Consider the following 22625-nt stretch of genomic DNA (forward strand, 5'->3'; position numbering starts at 1 on the left):
TAAGACTGCTCCATGCAAGCGGTTGTATTGGCAGCCAGAGCTTCAGCTTGGAGCAACTCAAGCCCTGCAGGTGCTGCTGCTCCATCCTCGCTGCTTCTGGGCTCCAGCCACACCTGCCACTCATGGTGCTGACACACTTCAGAGATGCAGCAGATCAACCAAACTTTCCCACAGATGGCTGGGCACTCCCCGAGTGCCAGACCAGCTCCCTTGGCATCCTGCTGCATCAAATTTGCAAACAGCTAAAATGGCAGAGGACCAAAAACAGCAATCTGCACAGAGCTCATCCTTCTACCAGGGCAAATTCTTCTACTCAGGCTAACTGGAATCTGCTCTGGCCTTAATTAGTCAAATTTTCCACTGAAGGAGAATTATGGTTAAAGTCTGCAAAGAAAAACCCCATAGTGTTATGATTGGCTACTGTAATTTTTTGCAATACTTTTTCATTACTTTTTGATGTGCATAACTGATCAGCTGCTAATGAAGCTAAGGCCCTGCCTGACCTGTTGAAACCCATGCCAGGTACCAAAAAATTGYGGAGTCACTTCAGAAAAGTTTCTCCTTAGTAAAAATATTTTTTAAATCTTTTATAAGGCTAAACAACAACTCTGGCTTACCAGAAATGTCACACACATGCTGACAACTTCCTATATYGCAGCTACCCCATCTAACAACCTTCTTTTCTTTTAGGCTGTGTGGCATATTTCAATACACCTCACCTGGGTGAGTGGACACTGCAGCAATCACTCAAACAGGCACTCAGGAACTGTTTCTACAGCTCTAAAGACAAGTTCTGTACAGACTCTCTAAAGAAGGAGGGGAAGGAGAAGGTACAAAGCTGGATCCTCTCTAGGGCTGTGACAGGAGAGTGAAAGGTTTTTGGTACCATTGCTGCCTCCATCCCCCTTGCTGCAGCTGCCTGCGATCTCTACGTGTGGAGAGGGTGGCAACTTGCCCGCTCAGTTTTGAGCGAGCTACCAAAGGACCAGTGTTCTGCACCAGAGTTTTGCAAAGCCAATTAGCAGGTCTATTTGGGTCTAGTAGAAGTAGGGAAAAAAAAAAAAGACAGGGAAAAAAAAAAACCAAAATGCATCTCAAGTTTTCCATCTGTAAAATACAAAGGAGAACTCCCAACCCTTAAAGGGAGCTTCTCACGTGTCCACAATTGCACCAGATTAAATCAAGAACTCTTCATCCCTGCAAACTACTTTTAAAGCTTAGGACCATTCTGCTCTTTTCAGTTGTAATGGCACATGATGGCTCTGCAGGCCACAATTTGGGAAACAGAGATCCCTGTTTCAGAAAGCTTGCTATACATTAAGTTCCCAGGGATGAGGGTATGGGAAATTAAAAAGATGCTGACTTGCTGTTTTTCTAAGAAATTAAGCCAAAACCTTAAAGAAAGAAGTCACTTTCTCCTTGCCAAAGATGGAAAGGAGCACCAGCTTAACGTTGGAGCCACAACACCTCCTGGCCCCAGCTGAAAAGCGGAGCAGAGGCGCCCCGAGCGCTGCCCATGCTTGCTCCTTTTCTCTGCAAAAGGCTTGGGGAAAAAGAGGGAATTCCAACTACCTTTCTGATCACTGTGCGCAATGGGGGATGATGATGACTGTAGGGGCTGGGAAAGTAAAGCTTCCCTTTCCCTCCCAATCCTTCCCTTCCCCGCTGCCAAGAGGAACTGCACCTAACCGCACTCATCCTGGCTATCATCCCAAGGGCTGGGTTACCACAAAATTAATGAGAGAAAATACATGAGAAAAAAACCCAAGCATTCTTGTCTGTGATTACGACCAACGAGGGCTCTTTCATGGGGATTTACTCAGGATTTCACAGGTGAGAGCAGCCAAAGATTCCCATGTGGGAATCACCTTCACTGTGAGGGTGCCAGAGCCCTGGCACAGGCTGCCCAGGGAGGCTGTGGAGTCTCCTTCTCTGGAGGTCTTGCGAACCCGCCTGGATGCCGCCCTGTGCCCCGTGCTCTGGGTGTCCCTGCTGGAGCGGGAAGGTTGGACCGGATAAGCTCTAGAGGTCCCTTCCAACCTCAATCATTCTGTGATCCTGTGATCCACCATATAGCCTTCTCAGAAGAGGGTCTGAATTTTCACAGTGAGTGCTTAACGAAGCCCCAGGAGGCTGAATTAAGGACTGAGTATTCATCTTGGGTCTCACCTAACTCAAATCTGCAGCAAGGAGCTCCCCTGTATATTCTTCCCCAAACACCACACAGGACTCCCACTGAAATCCATCCAGAGAAGCCCCTCCAGACCATCAAACCCACATCCTACTCACAGAGGTCAYTGTCTTCTTAACAGGTGATGCAGATTTAGAAAGAAACCTGATGTGTTTCCTAGAGGTGCCCTCTGATGACTTTTGGCCAGAATTTGTGAGTCCAATTAGACCCTAAAGCCTCTCAAATGTAAATAAACAAATAAAACACTCTATCCTACTATAAAATACAAGTTATTACCAATTGTGTAAACCAGTGTATAACAGGTGAATTTAGGAGAGAGGCACCAAAACAGGGCAGCAGAGACTCAAAGCAATGCGGGAACATTGCAGATGCCATAAAAGTTTCTAGTTGCCTAGAAAAGTTAACAGGCAAAAAACACTGTTTTAAAACATTTTTCTTTCTGAACTTGACCCGTCACAACACATGCCAGTAGCAAAGAGAACAGGCATCCTCTGGAAACCTTCTGCTTTCCTCCTGTATTACCTCTTCTACATTCAGTATTTCCACGTACATTGTCACCTTCACTCCTCAGTTTCCAAAAAGGCTGGATATAAAACCAGGATCCCTCGTTCCCTGCAGCATCCAGGGACACCCGCATTGCATTCTTCTCCAGCAGCGCTGGCAATCGTTTATTGACTGTGAGGTACTTGTTACTTTTTATATGCAGCAACTGTGAACAAATAGTAGCAGAAATGTTAGGATTGCTTTTGCTTTTTCTATCTTCAATCAAAGAGGAAGCAAGTTCTTTCCCTCTATATTAAATGAGATATCGTTGTATATTACAGTTTAGGAAAACATATGGTGTATGTCAGATCCAGAGGAAAATATCACCGATCAATTTTACAACATATACTAAATGGGTGCGACAAGGGTCAATAACAGTGTTATCTTCAGGAACTTCATATGCATTGCAGGAAAGTCGTCCTGTGCTGGAGAATGTAACTTCTCTCACACTTTCACGTCATGAAGCACGAATGGCTGCAGTGATTTAGAAGGAACTGCATAGCCCCTCTACAGTAATGATTTTGAAATAAATCTTGAAAGTGAAAGGTATATATTTACATTCAGATTCTAGGCTGCAGCAACAGATATTATATACAGAATTTATATGATGACATATTATTTAAACATGAATATGCAGTACTTCTGGTAGTCTTTAAAAGAGACAGAAAAACACAATACTGTAAACTTTGCCCAAATCTGTTTATCTGACCCTTGACAATCCAGATTACAGTGGTTAGTTTCATTTTCACCCTAACCTCGACATGAAACAACTGTTTCCTTTTCAGCTGTGCAAGAGGGCAGATGTAATTTCAGAGGTTTTACCTGTATGACATTGCTATATTTTACAATTTCTCCCAACAGCTTTCTGTTCTCACTTTCATTCTGCTTTTGTTCCAATTCTGCTGCGTGCTGCAAAAGAATAAGCATTTATTTAAATATGACAAAGCTGGTGGAAACAGAGTATAAAGGAAATGGCACCACATTAAAAGTGCCCTCATCAGCCTGCAAGCATTACTGCACTGAAAATATAAACCAGTTAGCACCCACCTCTTGTGCAACGTAATTTTCTGTACTATAATCACYGGATCCTGTGTAAGCACTCAGGCTTTTTATTACCCAGCATAGAAACTCCATGACAATTTATAGATCTCACATGAGATGCATGCTGTCACACCCAACAGGTGAAGCAATTCTAGGTGCTTTATTTCACTCCAGAGAGGCAAAAGAAGGATTTATGGTTAGCTTCACTCTTTCCATGTTCTTGTCATTTGCTGTTTTGTTAATCACATAAGAAGACAAAGATTTTAATATATGACAAAACAAATTCAAACCTTGGCWAGACCAAGCCAGGGTTTTGCAAATCCAGCCAGAGAACCAATTCTTAGCTCCTAGCTCTAACTGCTCTATCGCCAGCTGCAGCCACACGCCATGGGGCTCATGACAGCCCCTCTACCGTGCRTGAAAATGTGTTTCAGAGCACCACGTTTTCCCTGGTGCTAAGCATCCARTTATAACATCTGGCCAGCTGGTTTTCAGTGACAGAAAAATTGCTCACTCCACATGCCTTGTACTTGATGCAAAACAGAGCCTGCCCAAACAGTTCAGGGAWGAATCGCCCAGGCTAAAGGCAAAGAAAACTGCCATCCTGAAGAACTTCCAGATTAAAGGGCAAAAAGCAGCTCTTTGCCTGCGCCTCTGCCCAGCTCCTCGAAAGGAATCCTAAAACAATTGCGTGGTTTAAATCAGGGCCACTCCTGCTCTTATTAACTCATTTTTTACTTTATAAGCAAACATTAACTGCTTTCAGCAGTTTTATAGCTGAAAGGCACAACTCCTAGCCCAAAGGGCTTGCAACCTGACATCAGGTGAAGAGCAGAGTAGGGGCAATAAATGCCACTCGAGAGGCAGGAGAGCTCAGAGAGAAGAACACAGGGTTGCTGTGGTTGCATAATACCCCTCATGGTGGTTCCCAAGGCACTTGTTTCTGTTCTTTTCATTCCATTGTTGTTATTCRACAGCCTGTGGATTGAGATAAGATTCCAAATACAGATGTTCCTTACTTGGAGTTTCTTCAGCAGTGCTGCTTCTGTATGGTTTCCTTGTTTGGCTTGCTTGGCTTTCCAGTATTGCTTCTGGGCTGAATACCGGTTCATAGGACACACCTTGAAAAGGCAGTCTGGAGAAAAAAGAAAAGAAATACCCTTAAGTAAGGCTGAAAGACATTTCCTTTATTTGTACGTACTTTTTGGTTGGGTTCTTTTTCCCGAAATGCCCAGACACCACAGTGTTTGGGAACAGGCAGAAAACAGGTTGGCATAGCGATACCAGAACAGGGGAGCAGCACACCCGAGTCCATCATAAATCCTTCAATTCCTCACACACTCCCCACTGAGCAACCTCCTCTCTGCAATCCCTGCAGGAAACCAAGGCCTTGGGCCTGCAAGAGGCAAAACCGCATGCACCCTTCTTGGTAGCACCCTTTGCTGCAGCTCTCCTGCACCAGGTGCAGGCATGTGACTTTTGACAGCCTGGGAAAAAAGTATCCCTCTTTCTGCACTTCATGCCTCTGGCTACGCCRCTCCTGCTGGCAGGGCTCAAACAAAGGGTTACGTGGACAGCCAGCTGCAAGGTACCAGCAACGTTAGCACACCGTTCTGTTCTGCGTGTGCCTTCCCTGAGACTGACTGAGAAGACTAACACCATAAACAACAAAGCTACAAGAACTGAGCTGCACCTTGGCTTTCCCAGCATCTGCCTGCGGCTGAGCGCCACACGTGGCTCTTGGTACCTCACAGGAGCAGGGCTGGTTCCGGGGGTTCGTGCTGCTCTTCACAGAGCAGACCTGTCACTTGGTGGCACTAAGGGCCATTTTCACTGGTGGAGGCCACCGCAGGCTCCTGCAAACCTGAGCGGAGTGGAAGTCCCCTCTGCACAACCCACTCACCTGCTCAACACATGTGTGGCCACTGCTGCCCCATGGGGCTTTCTTCTCAAAGGAAAAACTAAGCAGAGGATCTGGAGCACAGGCTTTCACGCTGGCTTTCACACTCACCCTCAGGGAGCTCCCACTGAGGCTTAGGGCCTTTGATAGTACTCGTCTTCACCCCATATTTGGTAAGTAAAAAAAAGGCATATAAATAGAAAAAGAGAAAGACAGAGGCAGGACACAGGAAGCCCGTCCTGGCACAGAAGCCTCACAGCTGGTCTGAACGCCTCCCCATCAGCACCTCAGCCACCAGCCCAGGCCTCTTCCCAGCCAGAACAGGAGCCCCCAGGCACAGTGTGCACTTCAGCAGCACCACAAACACAGGCCGTGTTAAAGAGTGGGAACCTCAGACACGGTGCAAAAAGAAAACAGGTAGGACAGAAAGAATATCATTAGACCCATCTTATACATTGTATAAGAAACATAAATAATTCATCCTTTCTTTACATCCAAGCCTAATTTTAGAAGTTAATTGTAGTCTACCTTCTTTAGAGTGATAAAAGATAGTCACTCACTCTTGATCATCAACTGTTCTAAAAGCTGGATATAAAAGACATTTCAGCCAGCAAATACTGGAAATCGCCCTTTTGGAATTTGCCTTCTACCTGTATGAGCCAGCAAGAGGAAAGGAGATGCAGTGTTAACTCTCTCGCAGATTTTGCTGTGAGATTGACCAGGACATACAGGACTGCATGTATATCACAGCACGAAACTCTTCTCTGCCATGCGTTGGGATTTATAGATGTTAAATGAAAGCAGGCCCCAAATTATTAGCCTGCCACATCCGACTGTCATGAGGAGACAACACTCTCTTTGGATTAATCTACCCATAGAGGAAAAAGATCTCGGAGGCCTGTCCTCCTTTCCCCATGCTTGGGTGGCAGGAAGGTAGAGACTGAAGGCAAGCAACTCACCTACCTGTCTCACAGCCACCCAACAAGCATAGGACAGAGCCAGGACCACTGGTAGACCGGGCTGTACAGAATATGGTATGAAAATTGCTCCTCACAAAAACATGTAAGAGAGAGGAGACTAGACATGCTTTAGCTCCATGAGTTGCATTAAGTGCTTGCTTACCACTGTGCTTAACTAAGTTAGTGGTATGCATATCACATATCATAAAATGATTTTGAAGGGGCCTTCTCTACCTCCAGCTCCCCTGCTACCTTTTCAGAAGAGATTCTCTTTCCTACAACACCGGATAGTCACCCTATTATCTACTATCATCACAATCACAATGTCCACGCTAAGGACAGGTTCCAGATTCGTGCTGCATCAGTGCCTAAAAGCCCTTACTGTTCTAACTAAGCTCGCATGTCATTTTCAGATATGGTAGAATCTAGTCACACACTGTCACAAAAAGCCAGCACAGGAAGCTAAAGGGAAGGACACCAAAGCCATGGCACAGGTTAACCCATTAACCTGAGCCAGATGGACAGTGGAATTCTTATTTAGCACAGCTATCTTCTCACTATCTGTTTTCTAGGTGAAGTTCACATCTATGCTTATTGACTATGGCTAGTTTCAGGCCTCCAGTCCACACTAGCACGTGTGGCAAGTCCCACATGTCATACACATGACAAGAAATATTTCCTACCTCTTCATACCACCCTTGTATGTAGAGGGCCAGTCATCCAATCCACAACCTCAAAAGCTAGGCACCCAGGCAGATACTACTCTCATTTTCAACACTATTAATYAATTGAGGTTACTCCTTTGTGCAAGAAGGAAGGAGAAGATATTCAGCTACGTGTACCTGTCCTACAGCCACCCATGAGTAATTGCTGACACTGTATCATAGGGAGCACTTCCAGCAACAAGGAAGTGCTCACTAAGGAGCACTGGAAGGAAGAAAAATCTAATGTGAAGATTGGCCTTACCCTTTCTAAATACGTAAAACGAGCACTCCCTTCTTAACAAAATAGGCAGGGAGCACAGGCAACTCCARTCAGGCCCGAGCAGGTGTCACCCAGTCCTTCCCAGAGCTAACAGCATCCCCAGCTAACAGCACCCCCAGCAGCATCCCCAGCGAGCACCCCCAAACCGACCCGGCCGCTCGCAGCTACACCTGCCTCCATTCCCCACGGAGAGCCCCTGCAAACAAGGCTAACTTTTAAAATGCGCTCAGGAGSAAAAACAAAACTGATGCTGAAGATGACTTTGAGCAACCGGATCTCAGCTCATAAGCTATTATTTTCTGCAAGCATCTGCAGTTCCTAAATTCATTCCCACTACAGCAAATGCTCATTTCTCTGGAGCTCCTCGGCCCCATGGCTGGATCTGTAGCCTGGCTTCACAACAACCAGCTCTCCCAAGCCACAGTCTATCTCCTTGAAGTTGAAATAACAAGGACTTTTTTATTACTATTACAGCTAATAAATATTGTTTAAATTTCCCTACTACTCCCTAAATTTCCCTAATATTAAAAATATTGTATTTTTCCCTTCTGCCAACTTATGGAAGAAAAACCTCACATTTTCAAGAGAAATTTTTCCCTACTTGTTTTTTTAATCCTAAAGCCAATGAAAATAGCTCATTTGACTTTTTTTTCCCCCTCTCTTGGCATTTCTATTTACTTTTATTGCAGTAACACTAAGATACTACGCTTAGTAACACTAAGCATCAGGGGAAAACCTGTAGTCCCTACCCTACAGAAGCTATAGCTTAAATAAACTGGAAAACAGAGGAAATGGAGGCACGAGGTTCGAAAGGACCTTGCCAGTACCTGTGGCAGATCAACACTGTGGGCCGCCAGGGCTCCACGAGGCAGACTGTCTCTGCTGACCTCTCTAGACAACCCCTGAGCGCTCTGCTTCCCATCTCATTTCTTTGGGAATTTCAAATAAATGTTTCCCTTCCCTAAAAGGCTAATTAAGTAGGTAGGAGCACRAGTGAACAAGCTGCTCTGAGTTACCACTTGGTTTCAGGCACTCAACTTTCAGGCGCTCRACGTCTGCAGCTTTACCAATCATCACGTCCTCCCACAGCCTGCCTGACAAAATCTGAATTTCCAATGCACACAGGGAAGTTACAGCAAGTGARAAAGACCTCCCTCCCTCACCAACCTTTTTAAACCTCCACGTTTTCTTTGCAGCTACCAAAAAAAGGGAATCGCCTCTCCCCGTTACTGCAGGCCACACTACAGATATAACCTCTTATTTTATATATTTGCTTACTAGAAAGTAAGAAAAGTTATCCTTGCTGAGAGATATGGCAATGACCTATTTTATGGAAAAAAACGTTACATTTATTAATCAGAACAACAGAAGATGGAAAAAAGCAACCCTAGACTGCAGGAAACGACCCACACAGGACACTTTTGGCATCAAAGAGACAGCTGTGCCCTAGTCTGTGGACATGCAGAAAGGGMCAGTGCTCACCAGGGCCGTGCAGAAAGGCAGGTATAGGTGGAGCAGGTCCCCAGCCTGAAAACCAAGCCTGAAAAGGAAAATATTTCCTTACACCTTTCAGATGGTGCCTTTAAATGTCTGGCATTGTGTAAAGGCAGCTTTCAACAACGTTCACTAGAAGCTCTCTGTCACCTGCACTTTTCCTTCTTTGTTTTCTTTTAAAGTGTTATATATGGAAGTCTTATCCACCATGCAAGACTTCAGTGATTTAGAGATAGGCTTCAGTTGAACTGAGAGTTGCACTGAGGAATCCTAAGGAGGATGATGGCAACAGGCATTGGGAATCTGAAAAGAAACATGAGACAACCGTGGAGCTGGGAGGAACAATGTGAACGCAGAGGAACTAATTCAAAATGATGGAGGCAAAGGCAAGGAAAGAGGAAAATGGCAGAAGGACACAGGGAAAGGTCAGACGGAGGAGTGAAGCAAARCCAACAGGGAGCAGAAAGGAGGGAGGGGAGAGGAAGGAGAACAATGTGAGAACAAATTGGGGCCATACTACACCAAGCAAGAGGAATTTCTACAGATTCAAGCACCGCATTCATTGCAGGTATCTTGTGCTAAGGGACTATGAACTGGCAGGGAAATTTGAATCAAACACTATACATTGGAGACAGCAGAGACTTCCTGTTACTTCCTTTCTCAGAGCTACCAAACCTGACCTATAAGTAGGTGTTACCTGTGCTGCTTTGCAGCTTGGAAGCTAAAGCATTTCCCCCCAAGAGACAACGCAATAAGCTAAAGAGCGTTAAGGTCACGGGTTAAGGAAGTGTGCAGCTCTGCTCCTGATGATGACGTGACTTCTCTTTTTCAGTTAGAATCAAACACCTGGCTTGATCGGTCCCTTAAATTCAACCACAAGAAAGAAAACGCTTTCTCTRCTTAACAGTCTTCAGGAAACATGTGTGGGACCAAATTCTGCACTCCTTCCCAGTGATGCAAAGCAGCAGCAGGCACGCAGAGGAGCACAGAGCCACTCCAGGTCCACATCAGCGAGGCTGACCGGGGAATGAGGCCTATATTTTTCGGACATAAAATGAAAGGCAACCACAGCTTTCCTTAGCGTAACGACACCCAGGTCTGTAGGGCGTGCGGAGAGAGCTAGAATAGCTACCACCCCCACAATAAAAAAAGGAAGTAAACACATAACAAAAATGAAACTGCTATTTTAAGACCTCTCTTCACAAAGACTTTCAAGTTCAGACCAGCAGCGCAGGACCTAAATTTGATCTCTGAGTGAAYCCTGTAGAGGAGATACAGGCAGTCAGCAAACACAGCCCTTTTTGAGTGGGGGCAGCAGCAAGGGATTGATAAAATGCTACAGAGGATGAGCAAGCACAGGCCTCTGATGTTAATTTTCAGAGTCAACCCCTAAACATCTCGTTAGAAACATGCCTTTCTCATACTCCTTTGACTCTCAGGTCATGCTCCAACCTCAGATCRCACCAGAGCCGGTCACCAGCGATTAAAACACTGTAAACCACACAGAGAGAGGGTCCTATTACTAAGGAGGCCCTACTCTTCCTAATGTTAGATGCTGCTTCTAGTTGCTTAGGTCTAATCAATCAATCAATCATTCACATCTAAGACTTGTTGCTATGTCAAGAACCTACTTAAAATAGCTTTTATTTGCTTTGTTAACTTTGCCATTTTTATCAAATGCTATTTTCCCAGAAGATTCTTGGGGAAAATAGTGTGGGTTTGGATTTCTTGGTTATAAGACAACTTGTAGCAACTGTTCGGCAGGGAGAAGCCACTTGAGAAGGAGTGGCAGAGCTGTGCTTCTGAGCGCTGTCATTTATAAAGACACCTAATCGCCACCATTTTCTAAGTTGGAAAACTCTTGGCTCCACAGGTATTTGTTTGGGCCTGACTATAAAAGACTCTGAAGATCTATCTGCACTCCCACACGTCCCCATCTCAAAGCTCCTACCTGATCTAGGCTGCTGCAGATGTGTTAGCCTCACCGTTGGCTGCGTGGAGTCTGTCTCAAGACTGAGGAGAGCAAAGCTCTCCTCTCCCTGTGCTGCAGCCCTCTGGTGCCAGGCACTAAGCTCCAACTAGACAGTAAGTCACTCCTGTGTTCTCAGCTGCATGCCCTGCTACTCCCATGCTTAGAACTGCAGTTATAAGATGAAGGAGGACCAAGATAAAAGTACAGCTTTTATCTTTGCTGCAGCCATTTTCACGGCTACCATTTGTGTACATTTACCTGAAGTGCCCCTCACATTTTCATGTCACTAGACACTACATGGGGTTGCCTAATAACATAGCTGTGATGTTACAGAATGGTGGGTTGCATCAACTAAAGGAACAAACCTCATATTTGTACTAATTTAGCTTCCCCTGCAGATGTTGCAGTTTATCCAGACTTGTCTGTTATGACAGTGCTAGCAACTGTAGAGCAAAGTACCTTAAAATTGTCAGGTATGTGTCCCAAAACAGAAAGGTGTTGAGGGGAAGAGAGGGCTGCTAGAGCCAGAAAGGAGGTAAGAGGCAGCGATGAAAGGGAGGAGAAAAGCAGCAACTAACAAGATTTGGGGCAGGGAAGGAAGGGAGAAGGTGCRGAGAAGTGGAGAAATTAGAAGGAAGGAAAGAAAAGAGAGGAAAAGTAGCAGTKTGACCTAGAGATAGAAGGATGTGTTACAAAAGCAATGGGAAGAGGCTGCAATAGGAACAGTGCCCAAACTGTCTACAACTAATAGAAAAAACTCCCCTGCAGAACCAGGAATTTAACTTGGGAGTAGAGTCTTTGCACTCCCCTCCCAGCAGAGAGCAGCTGGACATTTCTTGTCTGTCACTCACCTCCGTCCAGTGCCAGATCTGTACACACGGGTACTACTACCACCCTACTGCCAGGTCCCTACTGCTGGTTGCTCAGTAACTTCATGCTCTGGATCAAAATACCCACACCTCTCTGAGGCTGCTAAAAGCACCTTTTCTGGAAGCCACCACAGCAAAACACCCTGAGACTCCTCGGTTTTTCAGATCATGGAAGAACATTAGAGAACTATGAGGAGAGAAAAGTCCGCTGAGGCTATAAACTCCAACATCCAAAAGTTCAACAATGAAAAAAAAAATAAGCTTTTTTCTTTTTTTTAACCTGCGTTCAGCTCCCAGACTGTAGGCATTTTGAGATATTCTGCATTTTCACTGTCACATAAAAATCTTTTCCAGCGGCCCCTGTCTCCTCTAGAAATCAAGATATTTTCTAATTGTGAACAAACGAGGGTGAGAGAAACTCCCGCCCAAAGAACCCCACTTCAGTTTTAGTGCAACCTGGAAGCTGTCATTTAAACATACATTTGCAGGCAGGGAGAGGATAAAATCATACTCAGGGAGCTTGAAAAGCACTCTGGAAAACTAGATGCATCTACAGTAAATGCAACCATTTATAGTAAGAGCTGGGTTTACACAAGCGGTTGGTCACAGAGTGGGGCGTATTAGCATATTGTGGACAGAACAACTTGTCCTTAGACTACAAGGAAAGCAGTCCTTTTCCCCCTTTTTTCCAAATATCTCTGCTGCCTTCTCTGGTTTGGCATTTACTTCAAGATTTGCCCTTCACATTCTAGTTTCAAACTTCAGCAATGCATCCTCAAATGTGGAAGACATCTGGCAATGAAGGCAAACCTTTGCCCAAGAGGTTAGAACATGCATCAGTGAGACATTAAAAAATCCCCCCCAGTTACTGACCTCTGAACTTCTTTGGGGGGTTAGCAAGGTCACCTGCATCTGGCTGAACCACGCATCTGTCATCCACTAACCTGGAAGAACAAAAGTTATTAGATTTACTAAGGCATCTATATAACATCAATGCAGAYAATTGCAGAGACGAGCCCATCATACCGTGAGTCCACAGTTCCCAGTTCAAGTCAAAAATATCTTAGAAACTTTAACATTCAGTTATTCAGCACAACCAAGAAAAGAATCATCTACATTCTCCTTTGAGAAAGAGAATTTCTTGCATTGCACCAAATTAAGGCCAGTATTTCAGAACTCCATTTAAATCCAGTTTAAGTCTCTTTTGTTGCAACATGCACATTGATTTTGGGTAAAATTCTTGTTTGCTTTTGCAACAGCACATTAACCCTGAATCAGGCAAGAGTCCCAGAACAAGACCTTCGAGACAAAGGCTGGGCAGTCTGCTTTGTGTCAGGCAGGGGAAAGGACAACTTCTCCTAGGCTCCATCTGAAGTTATCTTGGTCCCAAACCTGAAAGCTGTCCCATGCTTGCAGATTCCTGCATCTGCACAGAGACCTGTTAAAGGCAACCACTGAAGAGTATTCCCACGCGGATCTATTTGTACARTTTGGAAATGCAGCATTTGAGTTTTTTCCCCCTAAGTATTTGCTGTTTCACAACTCTGTTTTATCTAGAATTAGAGGCTGGAATCTGATGTAGCACCTTAGATTTTAGTCCTTAAAAATKGTAGTGTTATTCTCCTCCTCCAAGGACAGTCACGTGACATTGAGATCCAGCTCTCTGATGAAAAGTCACATTTTCTTTTGTTAGGATGAGTATTTACTTAATCCACACCAGAAAATACAAATAACAAATAGGCTTCTCATAATATTTTAGAAGTTAAATAAACAATAAAATTCAAAAAGATCATAAGTCACACTTAGCAGAAAAAYATTGCCGATCTTATCACAGAACTTCCGAAACATAAATTCAGTCTCCCTTCAGGAAGTATCCTGTAAATAATCTGCCTGTTGCAAACAATCATTCAGGAAAATCATGTTTAAGGACACACCACTGCCCTACAGTCGGCAACAATAGTTTTAGAAGGATTTTCTGCGGGAAATTGCCAGGAAAAAAGCACAAATTTGAGACACACAAATCAAGCATTCAGTTTTCAATGAAATGGATGAAGACTTTGAGTCAATCCCTCACGGCACTCGTGAATTTTGCACCTCGGAGAAGCCAAGTGGTGCCAAGGGCAAGAACAAGCGGCTCAGTGTGCTCCTAAATCCTAGGATCACATTAAGGAAAGCAACGGGGCTGGAAAAGACAAACGCCTCCCCTCTTGCCGTGGGCGAGGGCAACGCTGCGCCGCTGTCACTCCCGACGCACATCTCCGTGCTCCGYGTCTCAGCGCTCGCAGCGACCGCATTACCCCCAGGCTGGAAGGGGAAGGGGTGGGAGGGCAGGCAGATGCCCCGGGCCGGTTCCTCRGGGTGCCCCGGCCCCTCACTCTCTCCTCTCGCGCAGCTCCCCAGGCAGGAACTGTCAGCGCGTGGGCATTGTAGCGCTTGTATCACACAACCAAAGGCGCCAGCTATTTACATACTGATCTAAATTATTATATAAATGTTCAAGCCCGTGCRATATCGAAGCAACTTTGGCAAGCCGCGCTAATAGTTTGATTCTGTAGCTGGATTGCAACCGCACAATGCTGCACTGTGCCCTCCATCGTGGAGGGAAGCAGAGGTGGTTTCACCCCTCCGTTAGCACTAGCCGGCACAGCTCCGCGCTGAACACGGGGCTCCAAGGCCCGCTGCTGAACACAGTCCTTCCTCTATCTCCCTCTCCCTCCCTTTTCTTCCCACCAGTTTGATGGGGTCAAACCTGCCACTTCTCACCACATTCGAAGCCAGACTTGTTGGAAGCAACGCTCGCGTGGGCAGGGCTCTGTCACGGCTCCTGCTTCACCCAGGAGGCATCAAGTCTGAGGGGCACCAGGGCTCCGCTCTGCATCAGCTTGGCCTCCTGCTCCGGTCTCAGCTCCTGTCCTACTCCAAACGTCTGCCCAGGAGCCCAAGAGCCAGCGGGCACCAAGCACCTTGCTCACCATGAGAGTTTCTTTGCAGTCCTCTCCTGAGAGCTACCAGCTCACATCCTAAGGATGGTGCCATCCATATCTGGGGTTAAACTCTAATCAGCAGGTCTCTGACGACTCTTATTGCAAAGCCCTTACAGCCCTTCTGAAGCCTATTAAGTACTCACTTTCTCAACATCTTGTGGCAACAAATTCCACATACAAGCTGGCAAGGAGTTTGAAAAGAGGACAGATCAACTTCTACTACCATTCATTATTTGTGTTGTGCTTAACATAAATGATTTCAGGCTTTTCTTACAGCTCATAATAGCTCTCCACTCCCTCAGGATGGGACAGAAGCAGGCAAGAAAATGCCTCACTGTAATTCTCACTAAATCTTTCTACYGGGTGCAGCGTTCACCCTTATAGGACCTCTTCCTAAAAGATCAGAATGTGCATGAGAAGGTCCTGCAGGAACACCGTGTTTTTTCAAGGAGAACAAGTATCTGAGGAACAGGACGCAGTGGTGGAAGTATAAGTGACAGGGCAGGTACAAAGGCAGAGAGGCTAATGATGGGATAGATGGGTTTCTTGGTAAGAATCATAAGCACTGGAGAAATCTTCATGTCCTACAAGCTATCCTGATTGCCTACCACAGTTTAAAGACAAACCACCACATCAAAGGCTTTGAGTAACTTGCAGACACGGTGCAAGGGTCAAGGAATAGTTGCRTGGTGATAGTCTCAGAAAAAGGTATTTGCACTGATGAGTTATTTTGCACTTATTTTAAAACTACTGCTGTGAGGCACAGTTTCAAAGCACCAAAACAATGCAAGAGAAAAGGTTATACCAAAATGGAATGATGCTGATTTTAATTAATTTTGGGGTCCTTCACAACATAATATGCTTTTAATAGCATCCAAGAAAGCAGCTACCCAGCATACAAATTATCGTTCAGTCATTCATTCGTTCATCACTGGCCTTGCAAAAATGTGCCTTCAATTTAAAAACATATCATCCTGAAAGGGCGTTTGGCTCTTCTTACCAACAGAGAAACACTTTCAATTTTTATAGGCATCATTACTAAGCCAAAGAATATAGAAACTAACACACGAGTAGAAATAAAGCACTCATTCACATTCACATACATAACCACATATATACAGACAGCTGTGCATGTGTGTGTAATTTCTGTTAACAAACGCACGCCTCAGCCTATTGCTGTTTCAGTATCATAATACACTGGAGTATGTACAAGGACCAAGGTTGGTACCCTCTGCACAAACGCCGAGTGTTTTATGCCTCCGAGAGCTCAATAAACAACGCAGAGCGTCACAGACGGAGCAAAGGCATTTCCTCCCAGCTGCTCAGTTACCACTTTCTTAGCTCCTGTGGGTTCAGCAGTTCACCTCTGCTCTCAGCAGCACGAGGCCCCTCAAGAGCCGGAGGAGAGGACAGATCTCCGCAAGTAGAGCTGGAGTTTTTAATGGTCAGCGGAGCCGAGAACAACCTTTGCTCAGCATGTGCTCATAAATCAAGTCATGGTTAGGTCCCAAAGACACAACCTCCTCACCCTRTCACAAACGGAGCTCAAACACCCTTCCTCCACAGACATCCCTCCACAAACAGATCCTCTTATCAAGAGCTGCCCTCTTGAAGAGCTTCCACTCAACACCCTTCTTCCCTCGGTAACTACAGCTTTTGTGCTCACACCACCCGCCCCGGCACGCGGTAGCTGCTCGGGAAAAGAGGCGCCGGACGCGGTGCTAACAATGGGTTACTGAAACCGGCCTGCCCTGGAAGTCGGGCACCAAACACTTCAGTGCCAAAACAACCAGGTCCACCCAGTTCTTCTCCAGGTCCACCCACTTCTCATTTCATTTAGCTTCTTATCGGGCATCAAGGTCAGCCTATTTCTTGCTTGCTTCGTGTAGTCTCCTGCCAAAAATGTACAGTCATTATACCTCACCCTTCCCAAAATGTGAGCTCATGCTCCCTTTGCTACTGGACTTGACTCAAAATGATCCTACAGCTCCATGCTTCAGCTCCACTGTATGAGATTTGACCTYTGTCCCCTCTCTTTCCTTTCCAAAGTCTGATTTTCTATTCTCATGTTTTYGCATCTGCAGTCCTACAGGATCCCCTACATTCACCCCAGGTTGCACGGGAAATTAAAAGGATCTCAGCTGCACTTATAGTGCCCCAGCACTATAATAGGAATAGGAAAATAGGAAGGTTCCCCCAGCAACAGGAAAATAGGAAGGTTCCATGCTCAAACTCCCTTTTACTGCATGGGAAGGTGGTTATAGGCACTCCCAGAACCGCACTGCCGGCCAGGGAGGCACAGCAGCCCAGCGGGAGGCCAAACTCCTGCCAGCAGCCCCAGAGGCCAGGGGCTTTGCTCAGCCACTTGCACCCCACTGAGCAACGCCCGTGGAGGTCACTTTGAGCCGCGTTATCGACCGCCAAAGAGACACAAGGGCACAGCGCAAGATACCGCGCGGGTAGGAACCGGCCGCTCCTGCACGGCGCTGGCAGCTGCACTGGCGCCAGCCCTGGCGTTTCTCCCTTGCGTGGCRCTGCATCCGCATGCTCCCGTAACTGGGACTGCAGCCGCGCACAGCGGAGCGGGGAAAAGCAGCAGTTTTGCCTCTCCAGTTAAATACGCCAGCTATAAATCTCAAATGTCACCTTGTTTTTCGCTTGTGTTGTATTATATCCACTCGTGCCTTTAGCTTGTAAAGGTTTCAGGAATCTGCTAGGTAAATTTCTCTATTTTATAGTTAAATACACCTTTAAAATATTAGGTAAACTAAAACCGTCTGTAACAATAGAATACAGGGTTATTTGAAGATTACCAYGGAGAGAAGGAAAGCGGGTTCTTAGATTTTAGTCTTGATTCTTCAGTCTTCTTGGCTACCTTAATAGGTAACTCACCTACTCGTGACAAAATTGGTACAGAGCTTAACTTGGGGATCTCAATTTTTGCCTAGACAATAAATACATATTTATTGACAAATAAATAAATACACTATTTCATGCTCCTCACATCCATGCCACTCTCCACATTAAATCCTCTATCAGTGGTGCAAAACACACTCGTTTGCTCCAGGCAAAACAAGACCTCGGAAGCAGCAGTAGCGGGAAGAGCTGGACCAGGTCTTCTCCCCACAGCTCCATTCCCAGGCACACGGAGTCTCTGGAACGCTGCCCCTCTCCTTACAGGCTCAGTAGSTGTGAAAAACAAATTATGTTCCCATGAAATGAAGGAAATGACTGATGACTTTTTTGTTGTTGTTGTTTTTGTGTATTTTTTTTTTAAAGAAAATATATAGGGTACGCCTCTATCCTATAAAGATGTCATGATGGCCTAAAACTACACAAAGAAAAAATGTTACATAGAAAATACATACTTTTTTAAACAAAATTATTATTGAAACTAGCTTTTAAAGCTAAGAAATGGAAAGGATAAAAGAAGTGTTAGAAAATTTTTCTGAGAGTGAGCCGTACTGGCTTGCCAAACCTAGAGCAACTGAGAATTTGCATCACCTGGGAAATTTGAGGAGTTTTCCATGACTAACATGTTTTCACTTTCCAGTGAAATCCCGTCAGCCTTTGAACGCACTGGAAAATTTCCGCTGACTCAGCAAGGCCAAGATTTCACCCCACCAAGCCCATCTTCCCAAAGCCTGCAGAGGGATGAAGGGAAGTGGAAACGTCAAGCAGTGGCAACACCGACCACGCAGTGGGGGTGGGGAGTGGGGCTCTGGGAGAGAGGCTGTGATCCCATGGGAGCACCCCCACTGAGATGGCATGGAAAATGGGACTCATATGGCCAGCGTCCAGCCACGTAGGCATTTGGGATCTACCTCTACCATCCAAGTTCCCTCAAGGTGTCTAGATTGATCGACAGGAACCTCCAGAGGGCAACATGAACCTGCTCCAGGATGGATGCGTGAAACCACAGGATGAATCACCTTCTGCACAAGACCTCTCCTTTTCTCCCATGCCTAACTTTGGGGTGACCACAGTTGAGCAAAACGAGTAAGATCCCAGCCACTCACCAGCCCCTCTACAAGATCTTCCCTCCTAGCCTGAGCTAAAGGGAATGGCAGTTTTCCTTGTGTCTGGCTGAGAAAACCGAGGGGCACCTGGCTGAGAAACTCGAGCTTCGTGGGCAGGGCTGCACAGCAGAGGTGCATGCCCACTTCCAGGTGCAGAATTATCATAGAAATACATCCCTGAACGTGCACACATTGTGGGGACAAACAGTATCTCTGGATAAAAGCAGCAGCCTTTTTTTTTTTTTTTTTTTGGGAAAGACATCCAAACATGATCCATAATATGCTTTTTTTTTTCTTTTTTTAAATGTTGATACAGTTTGTTTCAAAAGATTGGAATCACGGGGGTGTGGTGGGAACCACAGCAAGGATCTTTCTTCGGCTTCAATTACACTCACTAAGCAGTGACAGCAGTGAGTGTCCCAGGTAGGTGTACGCAGAAGCAGAGCAGCTGAAGGCAGCGCTGTCAATTACTATCATTCGGTTAACACTGGAAATCCAGTCGCTTCAAACCCCCATTTAAGAAGTGGGGCATATAACCAAGGGGATTTTTAGAATATTGTCACTCTTTGAGCACATAATAATTAAAAGCCAGATATGTCATCATCTGCTCATAGGCTGTGTCATGGGGTGTTTTAAGGATTAGGCCACCTAGAGTATTAAAAAGAGGCTTTAGAGTCACRCTCTTCAGGGCAGTGGCCACTTGCCACAGGTGCCCAAGATAGTCTCCCAATATGCCCTTTATTTATTGTAGGAGCACCTAAGGCATCCTTTATCAAAGTTATTAAATATAATAAATATGATATCCTAAAATATATCAGATACAATATATAAAAAATCATAAATATGATAAAATTTCTGCAGGTCTTTTACATAATCCTTTCTCAGATGGTGCCTATAGAAGGCAAAATCTGCAGCAAGTTCATGAAACATGCCTGCTTAGCTCAACAAATAGAAGGAAATTAGAAAATTAAGATTTGTCCTGCTTGCCCCCAATGTAAAAGAATAACAAAATACAAAAAACAGCATGGAGGAAGTAGGATAAGTAGGTATTAACGGATATGAAAAACATTGGCACTATGATCACCACAGGTTACCCATGAATTTTCAGAGGCAAGCAAGCCTGCGTTGTTCAATGAAAGTCAGGCATGCAGCTCAGAGGTGAGTCCCTTTCCCAGTGATTTCYGCAAGGGGCTGTTATTAGCAGCACTCCTGCTCTCAGCACCAGGCCAATGTGTTGGGCTGTTGCTGTGAGGTTGGCCGTTTGGCCAGGGGCCATCAGCACCTGACAGGACACAAAACAATCACATCAGAAGCGCCTGGAATTCAAGCCCTTTATCCACTCGCACTGGAATTCAAGCCCTTTATCCATGCAAAAACGTTGCGCACCCTTGGGAGCGCTCGCTGGAGAGGGCTGCCTTGAGAGCTGCGCCCTAAGGAAAGGACATGGGAAGGCCCAATTTGCTACTGTTAACACCAGTTAACGAAAGCAGAGGGAGAAGTTTGCTCAGAAAATACTGGTGGGAAGCGCCAGTATCTRTCTGGTGATCCCAAAAGTGACCTCATCACTGAAAAGGGCAATTGAGGCATTCACACACAAACATCAGAAAGACAGCCCTTCACATAGAAAGGAAGCCCAAGCAAAATGAGATAAACAGGAAATTTATGTTTAGTTGAAATGCTATACTGTAAAAATATTATGTATGTTTAAGTAGACAAGCCAGTCTCAAACACTACTGCAGCACTGTCATGCACAGCAATACTGTTCTGCAACAGTCCTATATATTGCCAGAGCCCTGCATACACATTACACATAAATGWACACTTACGTGCACACAAATTACCTATCCTGCAAACTTAACATGGAATCTAGGACCTGGAAATCAAGTCGAGTTCTTCCTCTTCTTTTTAAAATGAACAATAATAATCCCACAAAGCAACTGATGTCCAAAGTTGGGTAAAAAGCAGATGCAAAGCACTTAATCAGAATACTGACATTTTGCACAGTTTCCATTGGTATTTATTTCACACAGCTATAGAGAATCTTATGTACTTATCTGTATTTGTTTCTTCCAGATATATGATTTTATATATATACATAAATATATATATAAATATATGTATAAATTTTCCTCTCTTACRTAACATGACTACCGAAATACCAAAACACTCCCTATTTCAAACTTCATTCCATGGCAGGATACCAAATGAAGGAAGGCCCCACTTGATTTCAGAGGCAATCCAACAGTGACAAGCCCTTAGCTAGCAGAAACATGTGCAATTCCACGGGCGTTAGTCAAACAGGGATATTTGACAGCAGCTAAGAATCTCTTTTTTTTTTTTAATATACTTTCCACAGTGAATTCTGGTTGAACTACCCCAGAGACTATTTTGAGTGCAGGATACTGCTACTATCCCGCCGCAGTCGGGCGACAGGACTTGAACCCTCGATGGCTGCAGCCCCCTGTGCTACATTCTGACTCGGAGAAAACAGGTCGGGGCTTTCATTTGGAGCAAGCACCTTCCCAGCCACATTCTTCGGAAGGCAGCGCTTCCTAGGAACGGAGCTTGGCTGCCTTTGCTCTCACTTGAAAGGAGAGAGCTCTGTTTAACTGAGCAACAACCACAAAGCTACCCCCAATGCGCACTTCAGCTCCCACAACYCTACTGCTGGTTTCAGCACTTGCTTCTGCCTCCAGGGAGGACAGCTCGGCTTGCAAAAACTCCCTGAAAAAGGTCTCCTCACCCTTTGATATGTGGCCAGCTCTCATTGATGCTAATGAGAATTATGCACACTTATTAAAGGATAAGAGAGCACTTTACATCAACACGTGCTCTAATTTTCTAAACAAAAGGCTTTATTTTTTTAAACTTTCATTTTGCAATTATAAACGTTTACAAATTTTTGTGGCTGGGCCAGGAATTTTTGCGATTTTGCTCTCCTCTTTCTTTTGTGTTAAAGAACAAGAGAATACCTTCCAAAGGAGAGCCAGCTGAGAAATGACAGCRACTTTATTTACTCATTTTTCTGAGCGAAGCAGAGCCAGTTTCCTAGCAGGACAGATCATTTTGGGAGCTCTTCCAGGTTACTTCAGCACTGCCCTCCCGGTAGCTGGGAGCAATTCTCGGAGCCCTTCGCCACACCTGCACCCAACCTGTACGTGCTCGCTCGGGAGGCTTACGTGAAGCAGCACCAAGCAGCAACCTGAGCAGGCAATTCTTGGGAATGCTCCTTTCCGGCGGGACACGAGTTGGGAAGGGGGTGAGTCAAGAAAGAGCAGCCTGAAGGAAAAYGGCAACCCAACAGCTTCCAGGTAGGTCTATGGGTACAAAGGTGACGGAGGAAAAAGAGCTCGCGCGCTGCTGCGCTGTCCATGCAAAGCTTTCCCAACTGGCCTCTTAAAACGGGAAAATACCACAAGCAGCAGCTTCCGCCCACAAATGGGCTYCAAAACCCTGCTCAAACTGAGGGCCACCATGCAGCTCAGCACYACGGCTGGTTTGAATGCCCTGCGGCTGTACCTGCGATAGCAAATGAACAAACCCAGGGACATTCCCTGGCAGGGAGGGCAAGCAGCGTGGAAAAGCCCTGCAGCAGCAGCCATCTCCACTAGCAGCTTCCAAGGATTCTCCAGCCCTTATTCCTGCACAGGACATAGACAGACTATTAGC

General features: G+C 45.4%; 1 protein-coding gene across 1 annotated transcript in view; it reads right to left on the reverse strand.

Moving 5' to 3' along the window:
- ITPR2 (inositol 1,4,5-trisphosphate receptor type 2) overlaps positions 1–22625 on the reverse strand; it is a 240023-nt gene that overhangs the window by 197319 nt on the left and 20079 nt on the right. Inside the window, exons 2-5 of the mRNA XM_026043261.1 lie at positions 12827–12897; positions 4795–4910; positions 3557–3643; positions 2742–2900 (exon numbers count right to left, since the gene is read on the reverse strand). Coding sequence (XP_025899046.1) covers positions 2742–2900; positions 3557–3643; positions 4795–4910; positions 12827–12897 — 433 coding nt within the window. The remainder of the gene's footprint in view (positions 1–2741; positions 2901–3556; positions 3644–4794; positions 4911–12826; positions 12898–22625) is intronic.

Source organism: Nothoprocta perdicaria, unplaced genomic scaffold (assembly GCF_003342845.1).
Source record: "Nothoprocta perdicaria isolate Ctin4 unplaced genomic scaffold, notPer1 scaffold_324, whole genome shotgun sequence".
NCBI classification, from domain to species: Eukaryota; Metazoa; Chordata; class Aves; order Tinamiformes; family Tinamidae; genus Nothoprocta; species Nothoprocta perdicaria.